The sequence below is a fragment of the Amblyomma mixtum genome, unplaced genomic scaffold (assembly GCF_055824585.1).
Source record: "Amblyomma mixtum isolate Tamu unplaced genomic scaffold, ASM5582458v1 scaffold_47, whole genome shotgun sequence".
Lineage (NCBI taxonomy): Eukaryota > Metazoa > Arthropoda > Arachnida > Ixodida > Ixodidae > Amblyomma > Amblyomma mixtum.
Window position 1 is genome coordinate 67272 of NW_028317744.1, and position 27729 is coordinate 95000.

The 27729-nt window shown below is 47.8% G+C and overlaps 1 protein-coding gene across 4 annotated transcripts in view; it reads left to right on the top strand.

Annotated features, from left to right (window-relative positions):
* Window positions 1-8518: 8518 nt before the first annotated feature.
* LOC149324357 (uncharacterized) overlaps window positions 8519-27729 on the top strand; it is a 40097-nt gene continuing 20886 nt past the window's right edge. Inside the window, exons 1-6 of one of the 4 annotated variants that reach the window (XM_089565595.1) lie at window positions 8519-8972; window positions 17117-17264; window positions 20241-20315; window positions 21248-21325; window positions 21418-21510; window positions 22375-22467. In XM_089565595.1, coding sequence (XP_089421721.1) covers window positions 17133-17264; window positions 20241-20315; window positions 21248-21325; window positions 21418-21510; window positions 22375-22467 — 471 coding nt within the window. In that variant the 5' untranslated portion in view covers window positions 8519-8972; window positions 17117-17132. The remainder of the gene's footprint in view (window positions 8973-17116; window positions 17265-20240; window positions 20316-21247; window positions 21326-21417; window positions 21511-22374; window positions 22468-27729) is intronic. The other 3 variants (XM_089565594.1, XM_089565593.1, XM_089565596.1) reach the window with 3 other exon arrangements.

Here is a 27729-nt window from a genome sequence, read left to right on the forward strand (position 1 = left end):
GCACAACTCTCGTCGAGCCTTGAAATGATTGTATACAGCAGCATCGGCAGCAGTCGTAGAATAAACCATGCAGGGCTTTACAGCACAGGGTGCATTGAGGTCCTTCGCGGATAGATTTTCCATCGAGGAAAGGGTGAGGTGACCACAGCCTCTTCTGTAAGCATTGTACCCCAGAAGTACCAAGCACCAAACTCGGCAAAATCTTGTGCCCATTTGACAACCGGTGGCTATCCGGCGGCACAGGAGACTGAATCCAACACCTTCCGAATGCGAGGTGGATGCTCTACGAGAATGTCACTGACTCGGGCAATTGTTCTTGGTCGCAACTGGCCACGATAAAAGGAAGTGTCTGGTGCAGTACCTGGTGCGTGTGATGGCGGAATTCCTATAGCATGTGAGCGAACAAAATTTGTCTTCACATAAGCCTATGAGAAAACTGTCTTACGGTGTGGCCTATGAGAAAACTGTCACAAAGAGCAAAATCCCACTCGCTCAATAGTTCTATTACTTTTTTTAAATCTTGACCCCACGACAAGAGAGTACACGTTAGTTTTGGTTGAACGCGGAGAGACAGCGAAATGAAATTCGCTAAGTACATTACCAATCTGCATTTTAGATCTTGCGCTTTTTGCACCACATACTGCAAACATTGCAGTGTGTATACGACACTTTAAATTATACCAGGTGTTTCACGCGAAGATTAACCAACATTTTTAAAAATACGCTTTTTGAGGCATGAAGCCGGCCTCTGTGGATCAACAGAACGTGCGTTAGCCGACATCAAAAATCAGGCGAATAATGTTAACTACTTAAGTACTTAACAAATTTCTGTTAAGTAACTTTTTAATTGTTGCAGTTATACACTTGGCTGCAATTAGAGGTGTGTATACGGTTATTATTAATAGCCATATCAGCTGTTTAGAATTTGGTAAAAGCGATTACGCTTCACGCTGCGGCTCGGCAAAATTTTGGCTGTTTCGAGAAGATAAATGCATACAGTGCTTGCTTTTCTTGCGTGCTCTTCGAAAGCGCACGTATTTTAACACTATGTAGCAAAAATTTATCGTGCCACAGGGCCGAAGGCAATCGCGTTTTCTAAATTATACAAACTTCTATGGGTGTTACTAAACACCGGCTTCAAATCTCTAATTGTCGCTATGTGCCACCAATAATAGTTAGAAAGCTAATAATAGAAATTAGCTGGCTAAATAATGAACATTATTCCCATTTTTACTAATGCCCCATAACACTGGTATTATTGTTTCGCAAAAGCCGCGTTCATACCTCACAAAAACAATTTTTAAAAATATTAGTGGACCCAAAATATTACTGCACACCCAGTATATTCAGTCGTACAGCTTGATCGTATTTCTATCGTCGGCATGTCACTTTTTCAGGTCAAAAGTTTTTGCAAATGGAAGTGGAGGCCACAGCCGAGATATGCGCAGTGAATATTGCAATGAATCCACCTTATCGACGGCGGGATATAATTAAGTGCTCATAAAGAAACAGTTAATCTACATGCTTTACACAGAAAAGCTCGATTATTTATAGACACTGAATATGGGTGCTTCGCAAAGAGGGGCATCATTACCGCGGAAAAAAGACTGGTAATATCACGTTATAATCAGAATAACTGATTCAATACTAAAGAGCAGACAAATAGTTTTGAGATGGTGGAGCTTTTAATAAAAAAAACCTGTATAAACAGACTCATTGCAACGATCGCCATTAAGCGCAATGCTACTGAACTGAAGGAAAGATGATTTTGAAGGTAGAAGTTACTAGAAGCACTGAATCACATGCTTTTGCAGGGAAAATTATGATTCTGAATAAATTTCTGACTTGAACCAAATTGGAGGGGATAGCAAAGGAAATCCAACCACTATATGCTTCCGCGGACGAATTATAGAATTAGACTAAAATACAACCACCAAAAAATTAACCGTAATAGGAAAAAAATACATTACTCCGCAACCAATGTTAAAACGACACAATATACACCAAACTTTTAGCAACAGAAGAAAGCAAAACGTTAGTGTTATTTTTGATACAAAACTATTATTTCTTCACAACTTACCAGCTGTGGTGGCTCACTAGTTTAAGCGTTAGGCGACTGGTTGGATCCCGGCCGCGGCGGCCATATTGTGCTGGACCTGACACAAAAAAAAAAACGTCTGTGTGTTGTGCCATGTTAGCGCATGGTAAAGAACCCCAGATGTTCTAAATAAGTCCCACACAGTTCACAAAGGCGTCCCTAACATCCGGTGTCTCAATGCGGGATGTTACCTCCCCGTAAATTCTTAGATCTTCCCTGAAACTACTTTCTAAGTAATATTCTCGAAACATTTGTTTGATCAAATAATGGCCGATGAGGACAACAAATAGGGCAGACACCAGGTGTTTTAGGGAAGCCAACCAAAACATTTTTAAAAACATTGTATCAGGTAAAGCGACACTTTTTGCGGCGTAGTGTTACCGTAGTGGTGCATGTCAGAAGGCAGATGGATCAAGTAGTAACGTGATACCGATAGGCGCTTGATTGCATAGAGGTTTGCAGCCAGCCCGATCAGTTTTCGGAATTTCAAAAATGCCATCACCCTCGCCGTGGGGCTCTACGAATTTGGATGATCTCTCCTGCCATTAAAAAACCGTGCGGAAGAGAAGACCGGACAACGGTATTCATTAAATCGCGTGACGTGACTGCATAAGCTGGAGGTTGGTCACGATTGTGTGCAGTCAGCAGAAAATCCTAAGATAAACTTGCCTCAGACGCGAGTAACAAAAAAAGTCTCATTGACAACTGAAAACGCTTATTCCACAGACAGACATGTGAAAAAGTTGATACTAAATTTATCATGTGGTAATTTGCTTCATTACAGCGTGCTAGACTCCGGAGAGGAAATTTAAGGCTAGCCAGCGCCTCTTCTATTTTTACAATGCCAGCCGCATCGTCCGCTACGCAATAGGAGCCGTCGCTACGCCTCATTTCAGTTAGTTGCCGCGCTGAGGCACTAGCCAGATAGTAGCACTGCTTGCATCATGCATGCGCATGGGCGCGCGGTGGTGATAGCTCTCTCCTACTCCTAAACCACGCGTCTGTCAGATTCTAGCTTCCTACCCCTCCTTGTGTAGCTCTCGCTTCATCCGCGGCGCGGCGCTTTTTCCTAGCTGGAGCGGCTGGAGCGGCAGCTCTGCTCACCGTTTGCAGAGGTGGGCTGAGGCGTTCCTTCCGCTTATCAGTTGAGGATAGTGGCTGGCATACTTGAGGCGCTGCCTGATATATTTGCGCCGATAACTGCTGTTCCTTGCCAGACGAACAAAGCGTTGAATGTTCTTACGGCAGTTCGTTTCGTGGCACGATTGTTAATAAAAATTGTTTTGCGCGGGAAAATGGCGTGGTCCGCGCAGCTAACGAGGTGTCCGCTGCAGAAGCAGTAAAATGGCACCGGTTAATTGCGGCTATTGATTTATGTTTTGTGAGAAGTCTGGTAGATTTTAGGCTGGTTTATGTGGAGCTGAGGAACTTCGCTGCACAGGCTGTAGAAAAGAAGGGGAAGTTTACGTGGATAAATTTACACATATTTACACCTATTTACAGGAATAGCTTATGTAGGATACATTGAATTTATCTGCGGCTATATACACTAAAACTCTGTATTGATAGCCAGTTAACTTTTCAAAACTTTTGTCTATTTGCCTGTATTTACTCGTATATTTGCAGTCCTAAGAAATCTGCTTTGTAGCACAACCACTTTTGCACGCGCGAGTAGGACAAAGCATCTCATGCGCGAGCTTAGCGCAACAACAAACGAAACAAAACACACCTAACGCCCGCGTGGAGACGCTCGTTCGTACGCCTTTATGTGTTTGATCGCCCTCTCCTGCGGCCGTTAGCGGCAACGCCGGTACAAGAGACGCTAACGCGGCGCAGATGAAACCATGCCTTCTGGCTCGGTCTCTGCGGTGGCTACCCTTGATCATATGGTGAAGGGAACTTGATTTCGGTTTTATCTGGCCTCCTTTTCTTAAAGCGATTTTTTTTTATTTTTGCATAATTTTATTAGCGCCTGGTTGTGCTCGGCGCTGCAGCTTTGCGAATGGAGTTCAGTTTTCGCTGATTAAACAATCACTGCCGCAGGCTGCCGCGTACAAAGAAAAATCTTTACCAAGTTGACGTAACGATCGCAGCTGATCCTCCAGAAAGTAGTGCTATGACTTGAAAGCTGTTGCCACCTGGTAATTTCGAAAAAATGCCTTCTCGGGGAAATTTATAGTTCACCGTTTATGGGGTTTAATGTCCCAAAGCGACTCGGGCTATGAGGGGCGCCGTAGTGAAAGTCCCTGGAAATTTTTGACCAGCTGGGGTTCTTTAACGCGCACTGGCATCGCACATCACTCAGGCCTCTACAATTTCGCTTCCATAGAACTTCGACCGCCGTGGCCAGGATCGCACCCGCGTCCTTTGGGTCAGCAGCCGAGCACCATAAGCACTGACCCACCGCGGCGGCCACGGGGTAGTTTTCCATGCTTTCCTTATTTAATTCTCAAATTTTCCTTAGAAAACATGACTGAATCGCAAGCCAAAATATCATAACTTATTACTGACTACATTTGCCATCTGATTTCGTATTTCCGCCAAGCGGTTTCAATGCCTCTCTCGGAATGTTTCTGCGTTGTAGCTAAAAGACTAACATGATTCCATCAAGCCGCCTCAGCCTTTCGTCGCAACGCCAACGCCGCTGCGCCGCACTCTCTGTGGCTCCTTTTAAAACCAGCGCCTGCAGCGGTTTCCCGTTGAGCAGCGGTACGATGAGCAGCGCCCCTTCCATACCATACAGGGACCCTGATCATCATGAGTAGGGTGCCTCGATGCCAGCGCCGCCGTTCAGGGTGGTGCCATCCTTTTACTGCTCCAACGCCGCCTCTCTCTCCCTGCGGCGCCATTTTTAATCACAGCGGTTGGTCGGGCTGGTCGCCGTTGCTTAGTGAAAGCAGCTGAGCTTCCGTTTTTCGAGGCCCAGTGGCTGCGGACGATCGCTGGTGGCTTTATTTGTTTGACAGTGCTCTACCGCATGATTGAGGAGCTTCTCAAGACCACCGAGGCAGCATGACGGGTTGTTGTGTGCTAATGTGCGCCGGGTCAACGCGTAAAGGTCTACGCTGTTTTCGCTTCCCCCGAGACTCCGAGCGAAGCAAAAAATGGGAAGCTCAAGTAAAGCGGGATCAGCCCTAGAGTACATTCTTTTAAATGTTACACCTCACTGTGCTTTTTATCACTCTGTCTCGTTCTGCTAATTCGTGGTTTGCATTTTTTTTTCATACTTTGTTTTCATGTTTGCGGTGAAGGTTACACCACACTGGGCACAACAACATTTTTCCCCTAAGTCTTGTAACTTATTTCGTGGTTTGAACCTTTTTCATGCTTTGCTTTTATGTTTTCCTTTAAAGTTACACCCCACGGTACTATCAGCAAGAAATGAAACGCGAGCATCACAATTAGGCAGCGAACAGCCAAACAAGATGCTCTTAGGCAAGCGAAGCTCAATACTGGCTCAGGTTACTTGAACATCGAAGACGCGAAGACTCTTCTTCAGAGGTGTTAAGCAACCTATCTTGTATTTCCTTTCCAAGAACTAAAATGTGGGTCTTTTTTTGTCGGCATCTCAGTTTACTTGTTCGCGTTTCATTCGTTGCTGATGGTACATGCCCCACTTTTCTGTCCCAATGTCTTGCTTACTTATACTGTAGTTCGTGTTTTTTTCATGACCTGCAATTACAGTTGGCATTAAATGAATAATTTGCATTGTCTTTTGTTTTGTTCTCTGTACCATATGTAAGAGGGTAGGCTCAAAAGCTATGTAGCATATTTGTCTTCATCAGTAGTAAAGATCAACTTTTAGGTAGAAGTTATTTTTCTAAAAGCCTAATCCATCTGCACACAATTTTGTAGACAGAATAGGTATATACACTGATAGCCAACGTTAAAACCGCGTTTTTTTTAACAAAACCCTCTATGGTCGATTTTTTTCGAAAAGCGTGACTTATCAATGCCGATTAATTCCATTTCGAATTTAAAATTTTCAGAATTAATGCAGATTTATAATGACTAAAATCCACCTTTTTTGAACAGGTTTACATGCATGGTTTATTAATGAATACCGATTGGCTTGAACACAAAAATATCAAAAAATATGCGTAGAATTGTGTTTCACAAACTGAGGAATCGCGGGAGAGCAACCGGTGCGTATGTGCATGGCGCAAGCGAAGTGTGCATGCGAGCGCACGCAAGAACATTCAGTGGTTGTGCACCCCTCATTAAAATGAAACGAGTGAGAAACTTCCAGTAATCCTTTATGCTATCGCCAATGAGGGGCGAATCGTTTTTTTTGGCCTCGAGAAAGAAAACGCAGGAGCAGTGGCAACGGCGGTGTACGGCGGCATCATTTGTATATACCAGCGACCACCCCATAAGCAGATGTAATTGCGCCCTTGTGAGCAATAAACGGGCGAACAACTCGCAGTTACCCTTTGAAAAATTAGAAAGAAGACAGACACCAGTTTTTGCGAGCAGAAGAAACGGAAACAGACCGCGCGACGATAGCGAAACCAGCCGCAGTGCTCGGGCGGCTGACGGCACGCGGGCGTTAACAGAACGTGTGAACTAAAATCCAAAATATCGTGGAAAAAACAGAGGCAGCAATTTATTCTATCCGCATGGAGCAGCGGCACCTGCCCGGCAACAGATCTTCAAAATATTAGTGCGTTTTTCAAACCAACAGACGGAACAGTAAATGTTCAACCTCACCACCTGGGGTTGTAAAATTAAGTCATGCAATTACGCCTTCGACGCACGGATGTTTAAATCGCTATTATGAGTGAAAAGATACGCAGTGCGATGTTGATGAAAAAGGCTGTTCTAGTCAAAAGTACTTTCACGACCACCGAGAGTAAGAGTGGCGCCGTTACACACGCTAGCGCAGCTGATCCCGTGTGATTCAATATGGCGGCGCCCGCGATGTTGTCTCCAATGGAGGAAAGAAGGCGGTTCCACCCTGAACGGCGGTGCTGGCATCGAGGCACCCTAATCATGAGTAGGGTGCCTCGATGCGCGCGCCCCCGCTCAGGGTGAAGTCACCCTTTGAACTACTCGACGCCGCCAAAGCCGGTTTTCGCGCGCTCCCTCCGCCATTGCGATTCCCGCGTCGACCTCGCCGCTCTGCTGTCGTGCGGGCGGCACTGCTGCGTGCCTGCGTTCGCATGCCTTTCATCGCCGTGCAATGACTGGATGTTGTGTTCCTCAATGCTCCAACCATTCGAGAAATGGTTGGAGGATGTTCCATTTTCCAAGAGACCCGAAAAGGAGGCTTCTGTGGCTGGTCCGGATCAAGCGTGACAAGTGGCAACCGACGAACTCCTCATGTGTCTGTAGTGTAAGTGCTGTATGTTGGTTCAGTGCTGTTTTTGTTGCTATTCACCACTGTTGCGTTTAGCCAGCTAAGTGTAGTACAACATTTGCATTGGTCAGATGTCATTTCCGCACTATTCGTTTTGCTCGGCGTAAAAAAAAAGGCACGTTTCAGCGCCGAACCGCCCATTGCCTCCCGCTTGCCTGTTTGCATCCGAAATTGCATGACGCAATGTTTTCGCTCGTGAATGCGTACCAAACGTGCTTCCGCCGCTTCTGTTCATTATAGAAGAATTGCCTTTACGAGGCGCTTGTCAGCGAACCGCGGCCGACACGAATCAAGCACAGAGCACGGGAACAAGCGAGGGCACATAGGCTGTTGCAATTACTGTGCATTTGAGTTGTATAGGAACCAGTACGGATTAATTTACTTACAGTTTTCGAGTTTTGGGCACGTATGCTGCGTTCGGTAGCGTGCGCTGACTGTTAGCTCGATGTTTCGTCCAACGACGCCGCATTAGGTATGTAAATGAGGTTAACAGAATATGTTGTTATGTGCAGTTTGAGGCGCTCATTAAAGTAATTCGACTGATATATTTGGACTACTGATGATGTTCAAAGCTCAAAGGAATTCAGTTCGAATCCAAACGTTTCATTTGCATTTTAGACGCATAGAGCGTCACGTCATACTTTTATCCGTCAAACTCGCGGATTTATTACTCAGTTTTGCACACAAGGGTGAAAACGGATTTAATTTTTCTTGTAAACATACTTCTGCGCTTAGAACTCGTTTATATTGCACTGAGCAGGTACCACTGCAAGGAACGGGGGGTCATGAATAAAGCGAGGTAGGTATCTTAAAATTTGTTTGGGTCTCGAATAGGATTGCTTGTACATTGAGTAATTTTAAAAGAAAAGGACTAGGAATTAACTTGTTGAAAGCAACTCGGAAGCTTTGTCTGGTCGCCGCTAAAAGATCTAGCTGGTATATTTTTGCGTCCAAGCTAATTTAACACCGATTCACTCAGTATTTCTACTCATCAGAGTCTTGAAATGAGAGTAAGACTTACGCCTCATTTCTCGAGCCAACCCTACACTGGCTCCACCTATGAGACGCGAAATGCACATATGCCAACTATCCGTCACCTTTACTTTCTTACACCAACAACTAAGATCTCTTCTCCGCTGAGAGGTTCACCAAAATCCTGCAAGAGGCGGGATGATGAGCACACCATCAAATTTTTTCACTATGCAAAAGGATCAAATTTTTGTACTGAGGTGGTTTAGGGACTTTCAAAACTGTTTTGAAAAACGTCTTGTCAATTGCGCCATGGGGCGGCAAAAAGAGGAAATTCTGTGGGAGAGCTACTGATTTTGCCGTTCAGCGATAGGTGGCGCCGCTCGCGTGAGCCCTTGAGCTTACTCTTTTTTACGCGTTGCTAACGAGTTCAGCAGGTTGGCAAAAAACTTCAGTGCAGCCTGAAACGCTCGAGGTGTACCAAAGCAGGTTAACAACAGACAGCTGCCTCCTTCTTAGAGGTCTAGGGAAAGCTACAGAGGAACTGTAAGTGTTGATTTTTTTTTCCTTGAACTCTGCAAGTGTTTAGTGCAAACCAGCAAGTCCTAAGCGCATGCAGTGGAGATAGCGCAATACGCCATCGTTCGCTCACTGATGTGGCAAGAGCGTTACGCAATGCTTTTGATTACACATTGAGGACAGTGTGGCTCATGATTTTGGTACATGCAACCGCGGCTACGTCCACTGCCACACAAAGCCCTCCGCGCCTTCGCTCCCAATCATTCCCGCATAGCAGGAACTACGTTCGCCGCAGACACTTTAATTTTCTTGTCTCCTCTTTCTGCCTGGGCTTGCGCCCTATCTCACTTTATTTTCCTTTTTGTAAAATTCATTCAGGTACCAAGCGAACTACCTTCGGTTCGTTTCTGGTTCTTGACATGAGTTTGAATATAAGTTATAAGCCGAGCTGCCTTATTCCGATCTCTTAAAGGTGCCACAATTATTATGTGACGCTACGTCTCATTCGAGAGGGGAGTGGGGTGTGGTAAACAGCGTGCCAGCAGGGAGAACCAAATGATTCGACGTATTTAGTGAAGTTATTTCGAACAACTAGCCCAGCTCTCTTTCTCGCCCATTATTGTGCAGCTAAGCGTGTCGCACTTATTTTACACTGTATTCTCTACACTACTTCAAAAATTACACTAATGATCCCCAATCACATTTTTAGGAACACTCCGAAGCTCTTGTTTTCATGCGCTGTGGAAACACGGCACGAGGCGTTTAAAATTTTCATTCTTAAAATCACATCTTCTAGAAAAGCTTCAGTAGCACCGCTCGCAAGTGTTATATTAGGCTACTTATTTCATGTTTCGACATTTTTATTTTAATAAACTACGAGAAATACATTCGTGCACTCTCAGCAGGAGGACTGCACAGTAAAGGGCACATAACGATCGTTGTAGAGGTCACTAATTAGGCCATTAGGAATTCAAAAAAATAAATATTTTATTTTTAATTTCATAACAACGTTATAATGGAAATTAAAGGCCCTAAAAATTGCCCATATTGTAAATTTAGTTAGCCGGTAATGTAGATCAAAACATTGAACTTGATAATTACGGATTTTCAAGCTCGTTTAGTAAACTTCCCAGGGCTGCATATTTATAACGTATAATCACTGCGCCTAGGATCGTCGTCCAAGTCATATTAACTACTTCTGCCTCGTATAATACACAAACTGACTGTGTATTTGCTACGTTAGAAGTTCAAGCGGCGCCAATTTATAAATTAGCAAAGTGTATAAACCAGCTAAAGGAGCTTTTAAATTACTATTTCTGACGTTGCATATTTCCAACCAATTAGCCGAGAAGCAACATTTTAAAACTGGATGCACCTTCCATGTTACTGCTAAGAAATAGTTGTGCACGAATGAAAAACCAACACAGGAAAAACGGTGAAGAGAAAGCACAAGCTATCAAGTGGTTTTATTCGTTTCAATACTGCCTATACAGGATGTTTCACCTAAGACTTTCTGCAATTTTTAAAAATAAGCTATTTGAATTAGATGCGCGTTTTTTCTGGCATAACATTTTCAGTGGTGTAGTACATCATAATGCAGCTAAGACGTGCTAACTAGCAGGCTTGTTAACCAATATTTAATAGTTAACTTTTAAACTATTACCGTTGGGCTCCTTAATTATTGAGAGGCATGCAGCCCACCGAAAGTAATGTTCATATCTGTTTTTAGAATTTCGAGAACGCGATTAGCCTCGGCGCTGTGGCCCAACAAATTACGCCTACATCGCGCCAAAATACATGCAGTTTGGGAAGCTTGCAGGCAAAGCAACCTCTCCAGTGAGCCTAACTCGTCGAAATAGCCAAAATTTGTTGGGCCACAGCGCCGAGGATAATCGCGTTCTCGAAATTCTAAAAACGGATATGGACATTACTTACGGTGGGCTACATGCCTCTCAATAATTAAGGAGCCCAACGGTAATAGTTTAAAAGTTAACTATTAAATATTGGTTAACAAGCCTGCTAGTTAGCACGTCTTAGCTGCATTATGATGTACTACACAACTGACAATGCTATGCTATAAAAAGCGCGCATCTAATTCAAATAGCTTACTTTTAAAAAGTGCAGAAAGTCTTAGGTGAAACACCCTGTATAAGCCCTCTACAGGTGCTGTCAGAAGTGACCGGAAGGCGCAAGAGCGTGGCGAAACATGTCGCAGCGGTAAAGCCGGCTGGTATAACTGATTAGGTTGGTGGCCAGGAAGCCGCGCGTGCTATCAATCAGCAAACCCTTATCTTGTGAGTGCGGGGATCACTTTCGCCGGCTGGAACGGGTCCTTTTTGCTTTTAACTCGCAACACCAGTGACATACTTGGCGCGAGCTGCAATGCGTTTGAGCTGCGGTTCGCTCTGTTTGAAGCGGGTCAGCAGATGCCGCATGCGGCCTCCGGCGTGAGCACACGCCACGACGGCCTGCCATCATTTGTAGTCTTTATTTGTTTTATTTCTTGTGCTCAAGTTGGAAGCCTTTATTTTAGCTTCTCTTGAGGCGAAAGGCGCGCTCAAGAACGGAATTCTTCAATCGATCGTGACAGAAAGAACGTGAGAACTTGCTATGAGCGTGTTAAATGTTGTATAAGGCGCAAACACGTTTGTTTGTGAGATTATTATTTGGAATTGTTCGGAATGGTCAAATTGTTTCAGAATTATTTTTCAGAAAACGTAAGCTCTTGTTGCTATTGTGGTGGCCATTTCCCAATCGTAATGCCGCTTAGATCTCATAACTCTGGCGTTCCTGAGCACAGAAATGGGAGAAGTGTTTAATTCTATTCAGAGTCGTTTCTTGTTACTGCGGTTGCAAGAAGCAACCGTTCGATCGTCCCAGAGTGATCTTCGGACACAGAAGATAAGGGTCTGCTGTTAGCGCGCGCTTCTTTCTGGAGACCGAGCTAGTCAGTTATGCGAGCAGGCTTTAGAAAGCGCTGCGCCACGGTTTGCCGCGCTTTCGCGCCTTCGGTTAACTTATGGCAGCAACAGTACAAGCTTGCCTAAAAAAGCGACGAGAAGGCAAATTGAGCTTTCGCACAAATCAACAGATTCCGCGCAGGAAGTTTTTTTTTCCTGCATTATACATGGTTACGGAATTCCCACTAATGCAGTAATCGCCCTTTACCTTTGCGTACCACGCTTCTAAAAGCTCGCAGGCTACTTTGGCATTGCTCCTGCATATGCTCTTCAGCCGTGGCTAACAACGTTTGCATGCAATGCGACCGGATGACAAGTTCGCCCGTTCTCCATTTTCAATTGACCACGCATGATCGGCTTCGCGTTCATTCAAGCAGCGGCCTGTCTGGCCGACATACACGCGCTCCACTTGAGCGGGATTTGATATACCACACCCGTGACACATTTCACGCATATTTGGGCATGTTTTTTGTTCTGCGTCTACTTCGTCCAACTCCTTCGCTGCTGATACTTGGGCATAACCTGACAAGCTATCGTGGCATTGAAAAGACGACAGTTACGCCATGCCTGTTTGCTACTTTAATAATGTTGCGGACGGCTTTGCGCATGTACGTCATAAATGTGGCCTTCTTTTTGAGCATGCGCTCATTGGCATTGTGGCATTTTTTGTTTACGTTCTGAAGAAGGTTCTCAGCCACAGCTGAGTGTAAGGAGATAGCGCCACCCAGCGGCGTTCGTGAGGAGAAGACAAAGCACGAGGAGCGCGTGCGGAGGGGAACGCGGGGCAGGTCGAAGAGGATTACGTGGGAGAGAAGAGAAGAGCGCGGTGGGCGACGGACGTGGACGAGTTCTGCTGGCTCCCCGAGTTCCGGGCTTGGGCCTTAGCCGCAGACGTCCGGGCCACCAGACCTGGACATCCATCGTCGAGAGCCTCAACCACCAGGCCCAGGCGCCACTCTTCTCCGTCCATCCGTCAGCTGCTCCACACAGGCCGCCTCTGGCGCCTACGTGACCTTTTTCCGGGATACCAGACCTGGGAACCGTGCCGGGAGCCCACGAACGCTGACACTGCGGTAGCGTTTCATCGACGTTGGAACGCCAAGAGACTCCTTGACTGCCCGACACCCAGTCAGTCCTCCCCGCTCGTTGCTCGAATAAGACAAGTAGTGTGAACTTTCCTCTTTGACTCTTTTTCCTGCATTTATCATAAGCACTTTGTTCTGTTCCCCCGTGTGTTTTTCCCGTGTATTGTTGCGTTGTTCTCTTGTTCCTTTCCTTTCTTCTCGCTCATATTGTAATTGGTTTCCTTTCCGTTAAAAGCCGCCTCGTTTATTGTTTGTACTTTGGTGTTTGTTGAAAATAAGACCTGCAATCTCACAGAGTCCTCACAAATTTGGCGTCCACTACGACAGGACGAGGTCGGTTATTATTTCTTTGCCTGTTGTGTTAATTTAGGCACAGTATGAGCGCGTCAGATTTGGTTACTGTAGGCGAGCGCATGGGCTTGTGCGGCGCGGAGTTACGAGCGTGGGTGGAGGACGAGCTTCGTAAGGCACGGAAAGAGAGAGCCGCGGAGCGTGAAGCTGCTAAGCAGAAATTGGAATTAGAGGCACGGAATTTAGAGGCGGAGCGTGAAGCTGCGAAGCAGAAATTGGATTTAGAGGCACGGAATTTAGAGACGGAGCGAGAGGCTGCGAAGGAACGCTTGGAGTTAGAGGCGCGGAACTTGCAGCTACAAATAAGGCTCATGGAGGGTGGCGCAAATCCTCCGAGTGACCGTGGAGAGCGTAGCGTCTCATCGACCAGCTCCATTAACCCGCACAGCCTCATACCACAGTTCAATGAAGCGCGGGATGACCTCGTTGCCTACTTAAAGAGATTTGAGCATGTGGCCACGGGGCAGGGTTGGCCAAAAGAAAAGTGGGCAACGGCGTTGAGCTTGTGCCTTGGCGGCGAAGCACTTAGGGTCTTCGGTCGGCTCTCGCCTGAGGATTCCGTGGATTATGACAAAGCGAAGCTTGCCTTGCTTCAGAGGTTTAGGTTCACCGCGGAAGGTTACCGAGAGAAGTTTCGCCAGAGCAAGCCCCAGGATGGAGAAACGGCCTCGCAATATGCTGCCAGGTTGTTTAGCTTCTTTGACCGTTGGGTCGAGATGCGGGGTGAAGGCCGCACTTTTGAGGTGGTTCGCGAGATGGTCGTGAGCGAACAATTTCTGAACAACTGTCATTCTCGTTTAGCCCTTTTCTTACGTGAGCGGGAGGGCAAGACAGTTTCTAAGCTGGCGGAGGCTGCCGATCATTTTCTCGAGGCACAGCGGCAAAATAACTTGTTGTTCTTTAAAGAGGAGGGTGAGCACACGATAGTTAAAGCCAAGGACGAGGTTTCACGTTCACAATCCCGCCTTCGATGTTTTCTTTGCGAGAAGACTGGGCACAAGGCGGCGGATTGTCGGACGAAGCCGAAGCAATCGTATTGCACCTGGTGCCGCGAGGTAGGACATGATGCCCAGTCGTGCAAAGCTAGGAGGCCAGGAGACCGTGAGGAGTCCGCCTGTTGCATGACACCTCGATATTCACATCCCGATAGCACTGCAGTGGTAACGCGCGTAGAGGGCCAGTTGGGGGAGATGGTCTGTCCTTCCAACCCGGTGGAAACTGCTATGCCCGTGGCGCACGGTGAGGTGCTCGGCCGGCCTGGTTCGGTTTTACGGGATACGGGCAGCACCGGCATTGTTGTGCGTGAGTCTCTTGTACCGGCAGCGGCGCTTACAGGGAAACAGGCTACATTATTCTTGGCCAATGGGACTCGTGTAGAAGTTCCGGAAGCGGAGGTGGTGATTTCTTCTCCATACTTCTCGGGTAAGGCCATCGCGCGCTGCTTGTCTACACCCTTGTACGACATTATAATAGGCAATGTCCCCGGGGCTAAACCTCCATTCTCGGTTGACCCGCCAGTTCTCACTGATCAGGCAGTTTCCCTTGCCATGACGGGTGCGGTCGATGTTCCTTCCCTTATGGTGACAGCAAAGGTTTCAGAGAGTAGTAAAAGCCCCACTCTGAACACACTCCACTTGTCACGGCCGGAGTTTCGCCTCAAACAGGAAGAAGACCCGAGCTTAGAGGTGTGTCGCAGGAAGTTGGGGCAAATATTTCGTGGTAAGGGACAGACCGCCCACTCCTTTGATACTGATGACGGTGTTCTCTTCCGGACATACCAAGTGTGTCCCGGCCAAGTCGTTGAGCAAGCGGTGGTACCGAAGGGCTTACGCACGCAAGTTCTTAAGTTGGCACATAAGAGTGCATTATCCGGCCATCATGGAATACGGCAAACAATAGCTAGGGTGCTCAGTGAGTTTTACTGGCCCGGTGTACAGGCTGACATTAAGAGTTATGTCAGATCGTGTGACATGTGTCAGCAGACTGTGTCGAAGGCAAGGGAGAACAGAGTGAATAACATCATAGGACGGGAACATGTAAAATCATGGTGGAAACTGAGGTCGGTGTGGAGAAAACGGTTTCACAAAGGAAAACGGAAGTATTAGCCGGAAAAGTTCTCGCGACGGTGATGTGGTTTGATGGGAACAATGGAATACGGAAGAATGTAGCCCACACCTATTGTTGGAATTGTTTTTGTTTGTTCATGTTTGTTTTTGAGTGTCGGCTATCTACTTTTTATGTTTTCCGTGTTTCTTCGCCCTCTATGGACGCTTTACGTTGACTTTCCATGTGCTCTCTGTGCTGTGTGTGCGAAGGTCTGTGAACGCTTCGAACATTGACGACCGTCGTATTGTGTGTGGTGTGTAGTGTGCGCGCTGTGGTGCGGTGTTCTGTGTTGCGATCGTCGAACGCGTCTGGTGTCGCTCTCCTGAAGTTGAGTTCTTTCCCTTGGAAAAAACTTCCGAAGAGGGGGCCTTCTGTAAGGAGATAGCGCCACCCAGCGGCGTTCGTGAGGAGAAGACAAAGCACGAGGAGCGCGTGCGGAGGGGAACGCGGGGCAGGTCGAAGAGGATTACGTGGGAGAGAAGAGAAGAGCGCGGTGGGCGACGGACGTGGACGAGTTCTGCTGGCTCCCCGAGTTCCGGGCTTGGGCCTTAGCCGCAGACGTCCGGGCCACCAGACCTGGACATCCATCGTCGAGAGCCTCAACCACCAGGCCCAGGCGCCACTCTTCTCCGTCCATCCGTCAGCTGCTCCACACAGGCCGCCTCTGGCGCCTACGTGACCTTTTTCCGGGATACCAGACCTGGGAACCGTGCCGGGAGCCCACGAACGCTGACGCTGCGGTAGCGTTTCATCGACGTTGGAACGCCAAGAGACTCCTTGACTGCCCGACACCCAGTCAGTCCTCCCCGCTCGTTGCTCGAATAAGACAAGTAGTGTGAACTTTCCTCTTTGACTCTTTTTCCTGCATTTATCATAAGCACTTTGTTCTGTTCCCCCGTGTGTTTTTCCCGTGTATTGTTGCGTTGTTCTCTTGTTCCTTTCCTTTCTTCTCGCTCATATTGTAATTGGTTTCCTTTCCGTTAAAAGCCGCCTCGTTTATTGTTTGTACTTTGGTGTTTGTTGAAAATAAGACCTGCAATCTCACAGAGTCCTCACACTGAGATGACCTCTGGGGCGAAGCTGATTGAAAGCAGCCTGTTAATCTGATTATAGGAGCTGGTGTGCAGTGCATGTCGGTATTACTTTCTGAGAGCAATAGTAACATCAATAAGTCGATCATAGGAGGAGACATGTCATGTGCCATCTGCTCGCTATAGAAGACGTTTTCGTTTAGGATGGATGGCGTCATGCGCGACCTGCCCTACGGTAGCCAGGCATATTCGCGACGCCTCAGGCGCGTTGTCAGTAACGTTCCCGCTTATCAAATAGGATGCAGCCCGGCACAAGAGGCATATTTAATTTCTACGAATGGTGATTGTGCTATTTGCTATTGTTGCTTAGTCGGTTAGTGCTGATGTCCTCAGATGTTCACTACAGCATGTTAAATTTTGGCGTCTTGCTTGTCTTCTGTCGACACCAGCACTCCTCTGTGTCGTCAGCGCCATGAGGATATGTTTTCAATACGATACTGTAGACTTATGTTCAAAAGTACGCGTATGCTTCGGCAGGAATCGCGCAGCTCTGGTTTTCAAAGGTACACACAATACGGCATTTCGCGTAGTGGTTTCGCATTCAGATTTTATCTTGTGCTCACCTAATATTACTGCAGATCAAACGCTGCCAGCATGGAGACGTGTCGACGATGTGGAGAAAGGGTTGATTTCAAGTTGATGACGGAGCACGCCGCCGATATTTGCCAACGCAGACTGCTGACGTACCCTCACTGTAAAAGTGATGTAGAGGCCCGTAACCTAGAGGTAAACTTCTTTTAACAGGTTTGCTGTCGCATAAGTTGCTAAGTATACCTGTGTGAAAACGAAAGAAGTTCGATCGCCTCGCATTTATTACTATTGCTTGCGGGAAAAACTTCATTACCGTATTCTTAAACAAGCAGCCGCTGCTCTTTGCACCAGTGAAGTAGCAGTCCCTATCGTGTTCCTTGCGCATGGTGAAAACATTTCTTTTGCTACCAAAACTTCCGCGCTCCTTTTTGGCCGAAATCTTCTGGCAACAAGTCAGATGCGAAGCATGCTGTGGTCGCTGCTTCGAGAGAATGGAAAGCATGTTTCAATGCACGGAACGTTCGCCAGAGAGAAGCATTCGGTGAAGAAAAAAGCTCACACCACGCATGCTACTGACGTCGTGATAGATCGCGCTCATATCTGGGAGACTTAGCATTGAGATAATCAGGCATTGTGCGCACCTGTGCAGAAGTTTGGTCTAGTGAAGTAGCCAACTCAGCTTGTTGGCGAGCGGCCCACAAGTAAGGCATACCAACATCCCGTGGCGATCAATCGACGCTTGCCCAGATGTTAGTTGCAGCTGTATTCAGCGCGCATGGTATGTGGTAAACAACATTGGCGACGACTTAACAGAGAGATCTTAGAGAATTGAAGCTGTCCCAATTGGCCACAGAACAGTTGCGGCGTAACGCCGGACCAGGGATGGATGGAGACCCATGATGACAGAATGGAGGTCACTTCCCTAGCACTAAGGTTCCAGGTGCCACTTCAGCTACCTTCTGATATGAGATGCACCAGTTTTCCTTAGAAAGGCACCAATGAGGGAACGCATGCTAACATACACCGTTGCCTTCCCCGGAGCGGCAGCAGCGTGTACCCGATGGTCGTTAATTTAAACAGACGTGTCCAACGAAGCTCGGAATTGCTGGCAAGGCAGTGATCTGCAGCAACCGGACCCACGCCTGATAATTGTTCTTGCAAAGACGGGATCTGAGCTCTCCCACATTCGTGGATAGGCTTCTCAGTTACACTAAAACACGCTACAAGAACTTCTACATGATATTTTCAATTATGAGTCCAAGAGCGTTGTAAAAGAACAAAGAGGTTGGTTAATTCGTTTACCGTAAACGGAGCAGGCATGTTCTAGTGTGACAGTGGTGGGTGAGTAATTATCGATGTTGCTGCGGCATTGATAGCCTTGGTTCGGGATTCTGCTCCTCGTCGACGGCAAGCAAGTAGGTCATGTTTCTGTACGGTCTTAGAGACCTCCTTTAAGAAGCGTGAAATTTGATCCCGACTGCTTCCATGTCATCATGCGGCAGTTCTGAGACGCTGTATTTCACTGATTATCACTATCAGTTTGCTGAATAGGTATTGCAGGCCTGTCGAGCTCCGAAAGCTCAAGCTACACGTCATTCCACTTGCGAGCCACAAACCGGTTCGTCTGTATCGGTAGTATATTATCATAAGGAGACTGCTTATGAATCCCACGACGAAATTTTTAAGTGGCCTTCTCTTTTGTTAGGCAAGATGGAGAGGCGATCTCGTAGTCATCACTCTTGCGCAGGCTTTTGGTAAGGTACTGTGCCGTCTTACATAGTGAAGCCTTCAATTAGTAAAAGGCAGAATCGCCGCTTGTGGCCCGGTTGGGAACAGCCGCAGCAATACAGACGCTGTGTTTATAAGGCCCTGGCCGTAGAATGCATGCATTGTAGTTAAGTCCTGCTGGAGGAGTTGGGGGGCCTTGCAGGTAGACGATCGAAGAGCGCCTCTTTCTCATATAGCGGCATTTAATGACAAAGTGGATATGAGAGTAGACCTCATGCTGAAGGATGGCCTGGTCCTCCTCCTTAAACAGCACATCACTGTAAGTCCGAATTTTCTACCAGGTACATATGAACCTGCACATTGATCTCGCTTTTAACTGCAATGTACTTAATCTGTGGACTATAGCGCAAGATAATTTTGCTAGGGACGGACTTTCTTTTTATTCTTCATGCTCCGAAGCGATGTCCTCGAGTATTTGGAATAACTAGCTTATAGCCCTGTAGCGTGAGATGGTACAGCTATTTTGTTAAAAATGCTTTGGACAATTTTCCTCTTGTTTTCGGCAAACAGGTTCATGAAAAATCGAAAATCCTCTTCCTTATCTATAGAAAGCCGTTGTAAAAATTCGACTAAGCTTTATATTTTTTGAAAATGTGGTTTTTGTAACTCAAAAGGACTAGTATTCGTAGTTTCCATAGACGCAGGTCGTTTACAGTCGAAATCACTTTGAAACAAATGTAAGTCAAGGCATCGAGACAATGTTGCTTAATTTTGCGCGGGAGGTCTCCTGGAAGCTAAATAAATGCCCTTACGGTTTAGCGAGGACAAGTAGTAGCCGCTAAAAATTACAGATAAAGATGTGTAAAAGATTTAAATGTGGACAACAAATCTGCATACCTTGTCGAAAGTGGATGCCTACGGAAAAAGAGATTAGCGTAGGGGTTTATAGTAGCCTTCGGCCCAGTTGTTACGTAATGCGGATATTCAGCATTAAGAGTAGCGCGAAATCAGGATGACCCACGAATGTAAAATGAAGTATGTGCTTGCCCATCTGGTCATGCGTTTTCATTTCTTTTTGCTCCTTTTTGTCATGAACGCTCACTAACTTATCAAACTTACATTAAAAATTACTGTTAGGGACAGTTGGCGCGATGGGCGTAGTAGTTATGGGATATAGTTCGGCTTTTCGGCGGCCGTCCTGAGACGCTGAACGCCACTAAACGTTGTGAAATTTTTTTTTCGAATCACATCTCGAATTTTTGTAGTCGGGAGAAAAATTCTCTGAAAACGTACAGGCTACTGGCAACAATGATGTCTTTGTTTCGGGCTCCATGGACGTCAGTACAGTGAGCTTTACAGCTCGCGAAAGTTACGTTATGCTCTCTATCTTTAGGGACAAATCAGAACACAAAGCTTGAATAAATCTTTGCTTCTCCGTTCCAGATACACAAGGAACAGTGTGATCAAAGGCCGGCGAGTTGTTCCCACTGCAGTGCTGAGTTTGACTCTTTCGTCGATGTAAGTACTGTAGTTAGCCACACTGTCTCGCCCCGTGGTCTCTCTTACGCCATCTTGGTGCTGTGCCTATTCAGCAATTAGAAACAATTTACTGGCGTAAAGACTCTCAACTTCGACGGCTGGTCCATATACAGACTGGAACTTGGCGTATGACAGCATGTTGATGTGCTTGGCAGCATTGCCAAGGGGGCCGAGGGTGTACCCTTTGAAATGTGTCTGCTGCAAACCGCAGAGACTAGGAGTGGTAGTGATGTGAGGAATATTTTATCGTACGGTAATGTTTACATCTCTGGTGCTATACTCAGATTTAGGGGCAAGAGAATAAGTTTTCTTTATATAAAAATAGGAACGGCACCTCTGTTGTCTCCGGCACTTCTTTCACATCAGGGATGTGCTAGAGAGGAGTTGACGGAAGATTTATTGTGGTGACGCAGGCGATCAAAGCACTGGATTTAGCTAGAGGGCCCAAATGGGAAGAGGGGGGTGGGTCAATGTGTATTTCATTTATATCTGGATAACTTTGCTGCGCCGTAATTATGGTAGCCATCACAGCATTGGTGTTTTGATGTGCCCAGCTTGTAGCACGAGTCATAGCGCGGCGTTTTAGAAGAGAGTAATTGGTGCATGCCAATGCACTAGGGAGAGAAAAAAAATTGACAGCAGGAACTAGCTATAGAAGAAATAAATGAGTGTAGTGTATACCCAACTGCACCATATATGGAGCCTTCCAAAATGCAGAGCGATTTCTACGTTCCTGCATAGGGCATCCCTTCCCATTGAAACCGTTCCTGCATAGGGCATCCCTTCCCATTTACTAGCGCAGTGTCTTGAAGGATCACCGCTATGAATGTATTTTTTAAAATCTTAAAAGTCTGTGCTATGTGTTTCAGTCAATCAGCCAATCAAACCTAAAATGCGCATTCTCATTCCAGCTTAGGGACAATCACTTGGACGTTTGTCCGGTGAAGCGCTTTAAGGTTTCTTGTAGGAGACCGCACTACGAAGTTCAGGTAAATTTGTTTGCTTTGTCGGTATAAATTTCAAGGAGAAAAAAAAGTTTTGTCGCATGCACTCGACTACTTATTAATTTTTGTGTTCTCAGGTATCCACCACACAAGCAGAAGAGCATGTAAAACCTGCTAGCCATAACAGGGAACTGATGAAACGTATCGACAATTTAGAAAAGAAAGTTCAGGTAAGCTCGGTATTGACAACGAGATTAAAGCTATCATTTGGTTGGTAATCGAGGTGTTTTCGTTACTAACGCGTTTTAAATTGAAAGAAGCAAAGAAGTGAGTATGAAATAGCGTTTTATTTCCAGGAAGCAACACAGATTTATCTCTGAGGGTGGCGTAAGGCCAAAGGCTCGAAGCATGACGAGGCTTTAGACCCCCCTAATTATTGTTACAACAGACAGCAAAAGAATTGCATTTTTATTGCGAAAGCAATACTATAGTTCCACTTTCAGCCCGTCGCGTAGCGAGGCCGATAGCTACCAAGCGCGGCCTAACTGCTGCTCCTGCCACGCGCGGCGCAGCGCGCTTAGCAGTTTGACGTCACAGCTGCAAGAGCGGAGCTCCAACTTCCGCCGTCGCGTAGCGAGGCCGCAGCTACCAAGCGCGGCCTAACTCCCGCTCCTGCCGCGCGCGGCGCGCTTAGCGGTCTGACGTCATGCCATCTGCCGCAAAACCGGGCGCGCAGCGTGCCGGCGGCCAGACGTTTCAATGCCGCCTACCGCGAAAGCCGCTCGGCAGAATGCAAAAAGGAAGCAACAGCGAGCTACGGAGACTGAGGTAACACCTTTAATTAAAACACCATGCCGTATCCAGATTGAATCACTGTATAACCGATGCATCACCACAAGTCTAACCACAAGCACCGCCACAAGCTAAACTACCAGCTGAACCATGGCGTAGCTACGGATATTGCTTTCCCAATTACCGGGCTTAACCAAGCTAAGCCACAGCCAATTTTTTTCGATATTCAAAACACGTGCGCGCTTAAAATAGGACAATTATTGCACGCACCCAGAGCACTAAATATTTTTTTTTGTTCCCAGGCATCCAACCTACAAATGGAAGAGCATGCAAGATTGATTAGCCATGTCGAGGTACTGATGGGACACATTACGGAATTAAAAATTAAAGTTCAGGTAAGCCCTATTTCGACAACGCATTTACCTAGAATATGTTCGTTTGTAATTCGAACATTGCGCATATTTAAGCAAATAGTTCAATCTACGGTTTGTAGAATACCTTAAACGCTGCTGTCTGGTTGAAATTGACCCATGTTCAGTTCAGCTTTGACATTTTCTTTGGAGTAATGGAGTAATATGATTTAAATATTAAAAAAATTTCTAGCCAGCATTCCTGCAGCAAAACAGACTGCAGTTTTTAAGTTGGATCGGTTGTTTTAGAACTACCCTTACAGTAGCCCCTGAGCTGGAGCAGTCATAAACAGGAGATGAAAGACATGCAGTGCTTATATTGACTAAGTCCGAGTTAAAAACCATAACACGGATGGTTAAGCTTGTTGTTGTCTTTAACTTTCTCATTATACATCTAAGCTGCGCATTTCTTGCACATGATCACGATCCAGCTAGCCTGTCTCAAGGGCTTTAAAAAGAACCAGCTGGGTTTGATATGGCTAGATGAGGTTGTCGTTGTAAATCCGCCCATCCATGAAAGCGCCCGAACTATTTCAAAGCCTCCTAGGAGAGACAGCCATTTTTCTGTGCCCCGGCATACAAGAGAAGGGTTTATTTTAAAAAAGAAAATAAAGTGAAGCAAATGAGTGTTGCCGGCCGCGGCAATTGCTGTCCAATATCTTAAGCTTCCGAGCTGCAACCGGCGGAAATAAAGGAGAAAGGGAGAGGATAGTGAGGAGAGTAGAGAGGGGAGCGATAGAAAATAACGTGTTCGTGGTTTTAAGCACTAGGGAATTATCCTCGGAGGGGGCTATCCCTAAAAAAACAAACTTATAAGTGCCTGATTGCTGTTTCCGCCTTCGTACTAATTGGAAGCCTATTACTAACGTGTTGAAAAGGAGATCTTGGAATCGTTGAATTTACTGGAAATGAGACGTAGAATTTAAATGCGCTAGAATTTCCGAAATTGTTTTCTTCATACGCTCCAAAGAAATAAACAAATGGCGAGCCGCCGCGGTGGCTCAGTGGTTATGGTGCTTGGCTGCTGACCCGAAAGACGCGGGTTCGATACCGGCCGCGGCGGTCGAATTTCTTTGGAGGAGAAATTCTAGAGGCCCGTGTAATGTGCGATGTCAGTGCACGTTAAAGAACCCCAGGTGGTCGAAATTTCCGGAGCCCTCCACTACCGCGTCTCTCATAGCCTAAGTCGCTTTGGGACGTTAAACCCCATAAACAAAACAAAAAACCACGTAGGGAGGCTTAAGTTCTCTTAATGTTTTCTCTCTATTCTGGCACCATGGTTGTCATGGCCACCCGAGGTGCACCGTCAATGGGAGAACGCTCACATGTGCAGACGGCAACAGTCTATATTCAATGGCGCGCGCGCGCGCGGGTGGCGTGGATTAAGTGGAATCTATAGGCCGTGAAGTGTTTCCGCGGGGGCAACTTTCACGTAGTGTCAACTCTTTATAAAGAAATCGAAAGGCCATGATCCCTAACCGCCTGAAATACAAGTTTTCTCGAACACAGCGTTTACAAATTGTCATTTTGCAGCAGACGCGCTCAATTTCTTTATTCCAGCATGCCTTTTATTTCTGTCACTCTATAATTGTAACAGAGCACATAATAACTACTCAAACTTTTTTTTTCACCCATGAAAAAGATGTACCCCAAAAGTAGCCACATAGCCAAAACGAAATTTCTGACGCCAGCTCGGACAACAAGTAGCCCAATTTGGCTATTAATAGCCCAATCTGGCAACCCTGCTGCGGCTCCCTCGCTCGCTTCTCGGGGAGACCGGAAGTTTCCTCGGTGTCCATCCGGTTTGCGGCGCTGTGGCTCCCCCTGGCGGCTATGAGCCCGTGAAAAGGCGTATAAAACTTGGCGCTTCGTACGGCCGAGTAGCTCCTGACCATCGAGCTTATCGTCATGTAGCTTCTCGTCATCAGGCTCCTTGTTATCGAGACTCTCTTACGGAGACGTTCTCTCAGTTGCTGTTTTTATATAATGTAAATTTACCTGTATAAAGTCCTTCTTCTTGTCTTTCCCGTAACCTCGTCTCCGACCTCCCTCATCCCCTCTCCGACCCGACCATGCTACCTGAGCCGCAACAATTGTTTTTCTTGGGCACTCCCTTCATATTGCCACCTAGTATTTCCAGGTGGCGCATACGAAGTAGGGCGACGACGACGAAGTAGGGCTCGCGCCGTGTGGAGTCTGTCGCTGTTGTTGCCCCAGCTTGCCTGGCCTTCCCTTTCGTGCCTACTAATAAACCCCCCTTCGTCAGCAAGTACGTTACAGTCTGGTGTAGGCGCTGGGTAAGATCCCTGTATATGTCTAATACTCCTCCGCATACCCTGGGCTCCAGTCCTTCGCTGGTGGACACCCCTGTGCACCGTGCTAGCCGCAGAAACCAAGGCCTACCTCCCGAACACGGGCTTTTGGAGTCTGCAAGAGCACCCACCCATCGACCTGTTATGCCAGCTGCAGCCTACTATACCTTGCAGAATCCGCGACTGCCCAAACCATTCCATGGCAGTCAGCTCGAAGACGTCGAAGACTGGCTGGTCGAGTTTGAACGCGTGGCCTCGTTCAACCAGTGGGACGACGCAGCCAAGCTTCGAAACGTCTTCTTTAGCCTGGAGGATGGGGCACGTACGTGGTACGAGAACCGAGAAGATGCGCTAACATCATGGCATGAGTTCCGCCGACGCCTGCTGGAGACCTACACCAGCACGGATCGCCGAGAACGGGCTGAACGGGCTTTGCAGTCTCGCATTCAAATGCCGAATGAGTCTGTAGCCATGTACGTGGAGGATATGACTCGGCTCTTCCGGCGAGCTGACCCGGCCATGCCCGAAGAGAAAAAGGTGCGCCAACTCATGCGCGGCGTCAAAGAACAGCTATTTGCAGGCCTCGTGCGCAGCCCACCATCGACCGTCGCTGCATTCCTTGCCGAGGCCGCGACGATGGAAAAGGTTCTTCAACAACGTTCTGTGACTTACAACCGGCCCGTGCATGCTGCTGCAGTCACCGAATCGTTTGCCACCGCCGGGAGCCACCCTGACGATTTGCGCGAACTGATTGGCACCATCGTGCGTGAAGAGGTCCTCAAGTTTTGCAGCCCTTCGCAGTCTGCACTTGGTTCGCTTTCCGCTCTTGTTCGCGAGGAGGTGCAACAGGCGTTCAGGGGTCCTACCGTCGAAACACCACCTCTGCCGGGAGACTACAGCCGCCCCACCTATGCCGAAGTTGCGAGACGCCCGGCTGCAGCTTCGCCACCGCCGATTCCAGTAACGCCTCCTGCACCGCTGTCCCCAGTTCCACCAGTCCCGTATTTCGACGATCGCCGAGTGCACTTGCGGAAGGCCGATGTCTGGCGCACACCTGACAACCGGCCACTCTGCTTTCACTGCGGAGAACCAGGCCATCTCTACCGCAATTGCTCTTATCGACGCCTCGGTCTGCAGGGCTTTCGCGCCGATTCGCCCAGACCCCGGTTTGGCCACCGGCCTCCAGCTATTGAAGACTTCCTCGCGGAACAGCGACTTTCAGCCCGTGCGCCGCATCAGCCGCGCTCATCTTTTCCGCGGCGCCCTTCCCCGAACCCGCACAGCTCCCCGCGAGCAGTACAGGGTCGCTCGCCGAGCCCTCGCCGGGAAAACTGAGACCAGCGACCTTCGGGGGCGAGGTCGCTGGGAGTCGCTGCGCTGAAGACCTCCCGCCGCCGCCTCTTGTCTGGACCACTGAGCAACAGACCGCTTTCTCTACGCTCCGCCAGCGCCTTCAAACACCTCCCGTTCTTGCGCACTTCGACGAAGATGCCGATACCGAGGTCCACACCGACGCCAGTAACATCGGTCTTGGCGCTGTCCTTGTTCAACACCAAGACGGCCTTGAGAGAGTTATCGCCTATGCTAGCCGTACTCTCTCCCGCGCCGAGAGCAATTACTCCACGTCTGAAAAAGAATGTCTTGCGGTCGTGTGGGCCACCATGAAGTTTCGCCCTTATCTTTACGGCCGCCCATTCAAAGTGGTCACCGATCACCACATGCCTATGCTGGCTGGCAAATTTGCGAGACCCATCTAGACGCCTGGCACGCTGGAGCTTACGGCTCCAGGAATTTGACATTACTATTGTTTACAAGTCCGGCCGCAGACACGAAGACGCCGACACACTGTCGCGTGCACCAGTTGATCCTGCTGACGCAGCGCCCGATGACGACAGCGGCTTCCTTGGTACTCTCACCGCCTCCGACCTACTGACTCGGCAGAGTGCGGACTCGGACCTTCGCCCTCTCATTGACGCCCTTGCAGGTAGTGATACGGCTATACCTCGCCACTTCTCTCGACGTCTTGGCTCCTTCTGTTTGCGGCAAGGTCTCTTGTACAAGAAGAACTCGAGAGGCAACGATAGACCTTACCTTCTCGTCATTCCAGCCGACCTCCGATCTGACGTTCTTTTCGCCTGCCACGATGAGCCCACGTCTGGCCACTTGGGCTTTTCACGTAAGCTCGCCAGAGTGCGGAACATGTATTACTGGCCTGGACTTTCTGCTGATGTCAAACGATACGTTAAAAGCTGCCGAGAATGCCAGCGCCGGAAAACGCCCCCACTTAAGCCGGCGGGTTTTCTCAAGCCCGTTACTGCCCCTCGCGCTCCGTTCGACCAGATCGGCATGGACCTCCTCGGCCCTTTCCCCTTGTCGCAGGGCGGCAATAAGTGGATCATAGTTGCTACCGACTATTTGACTCGCTACGCCGAGACCAAGGCGATCCCTCGTGGCACAGCTTCAGAAGTCGCAGAGTTTTTCATGCACAACATCGTCCTGCGACATGGCGCTCCTTCGCACGTGATTACAGACAGAGGGACGGCGTTTACAGCGCAACTAATCGACCACATCTTTCGGCTGAGCTGCACAACACACCGCAAGACCACGGCCTACCATCCGCAGAGCAATGGCTTGACCGAACGATTAAACAGGACCCTTGCGGACATGTTGTCCATGTACGTAGATGTTCAACACAAAACTTGGGATGAGGTCCTGCCGTATGTCACCTTTGCCTACAACACCGCCCTGCAGGAAACTACGCGCTTCTCCCCGTTTCGCCTTGTGTACGGACGCGAAGTCCAGAGCATGCTTGATGCCATGCTCCCGTGCCCAGAGGATGACCAACTCGCCCCAGACGCCCAACAGTTTGCCCAACGTGCTGAAGAAGCCCGTCAGCTGGCCCGCGTGCACATCGGGCAACAGCAGAGCTCGGATG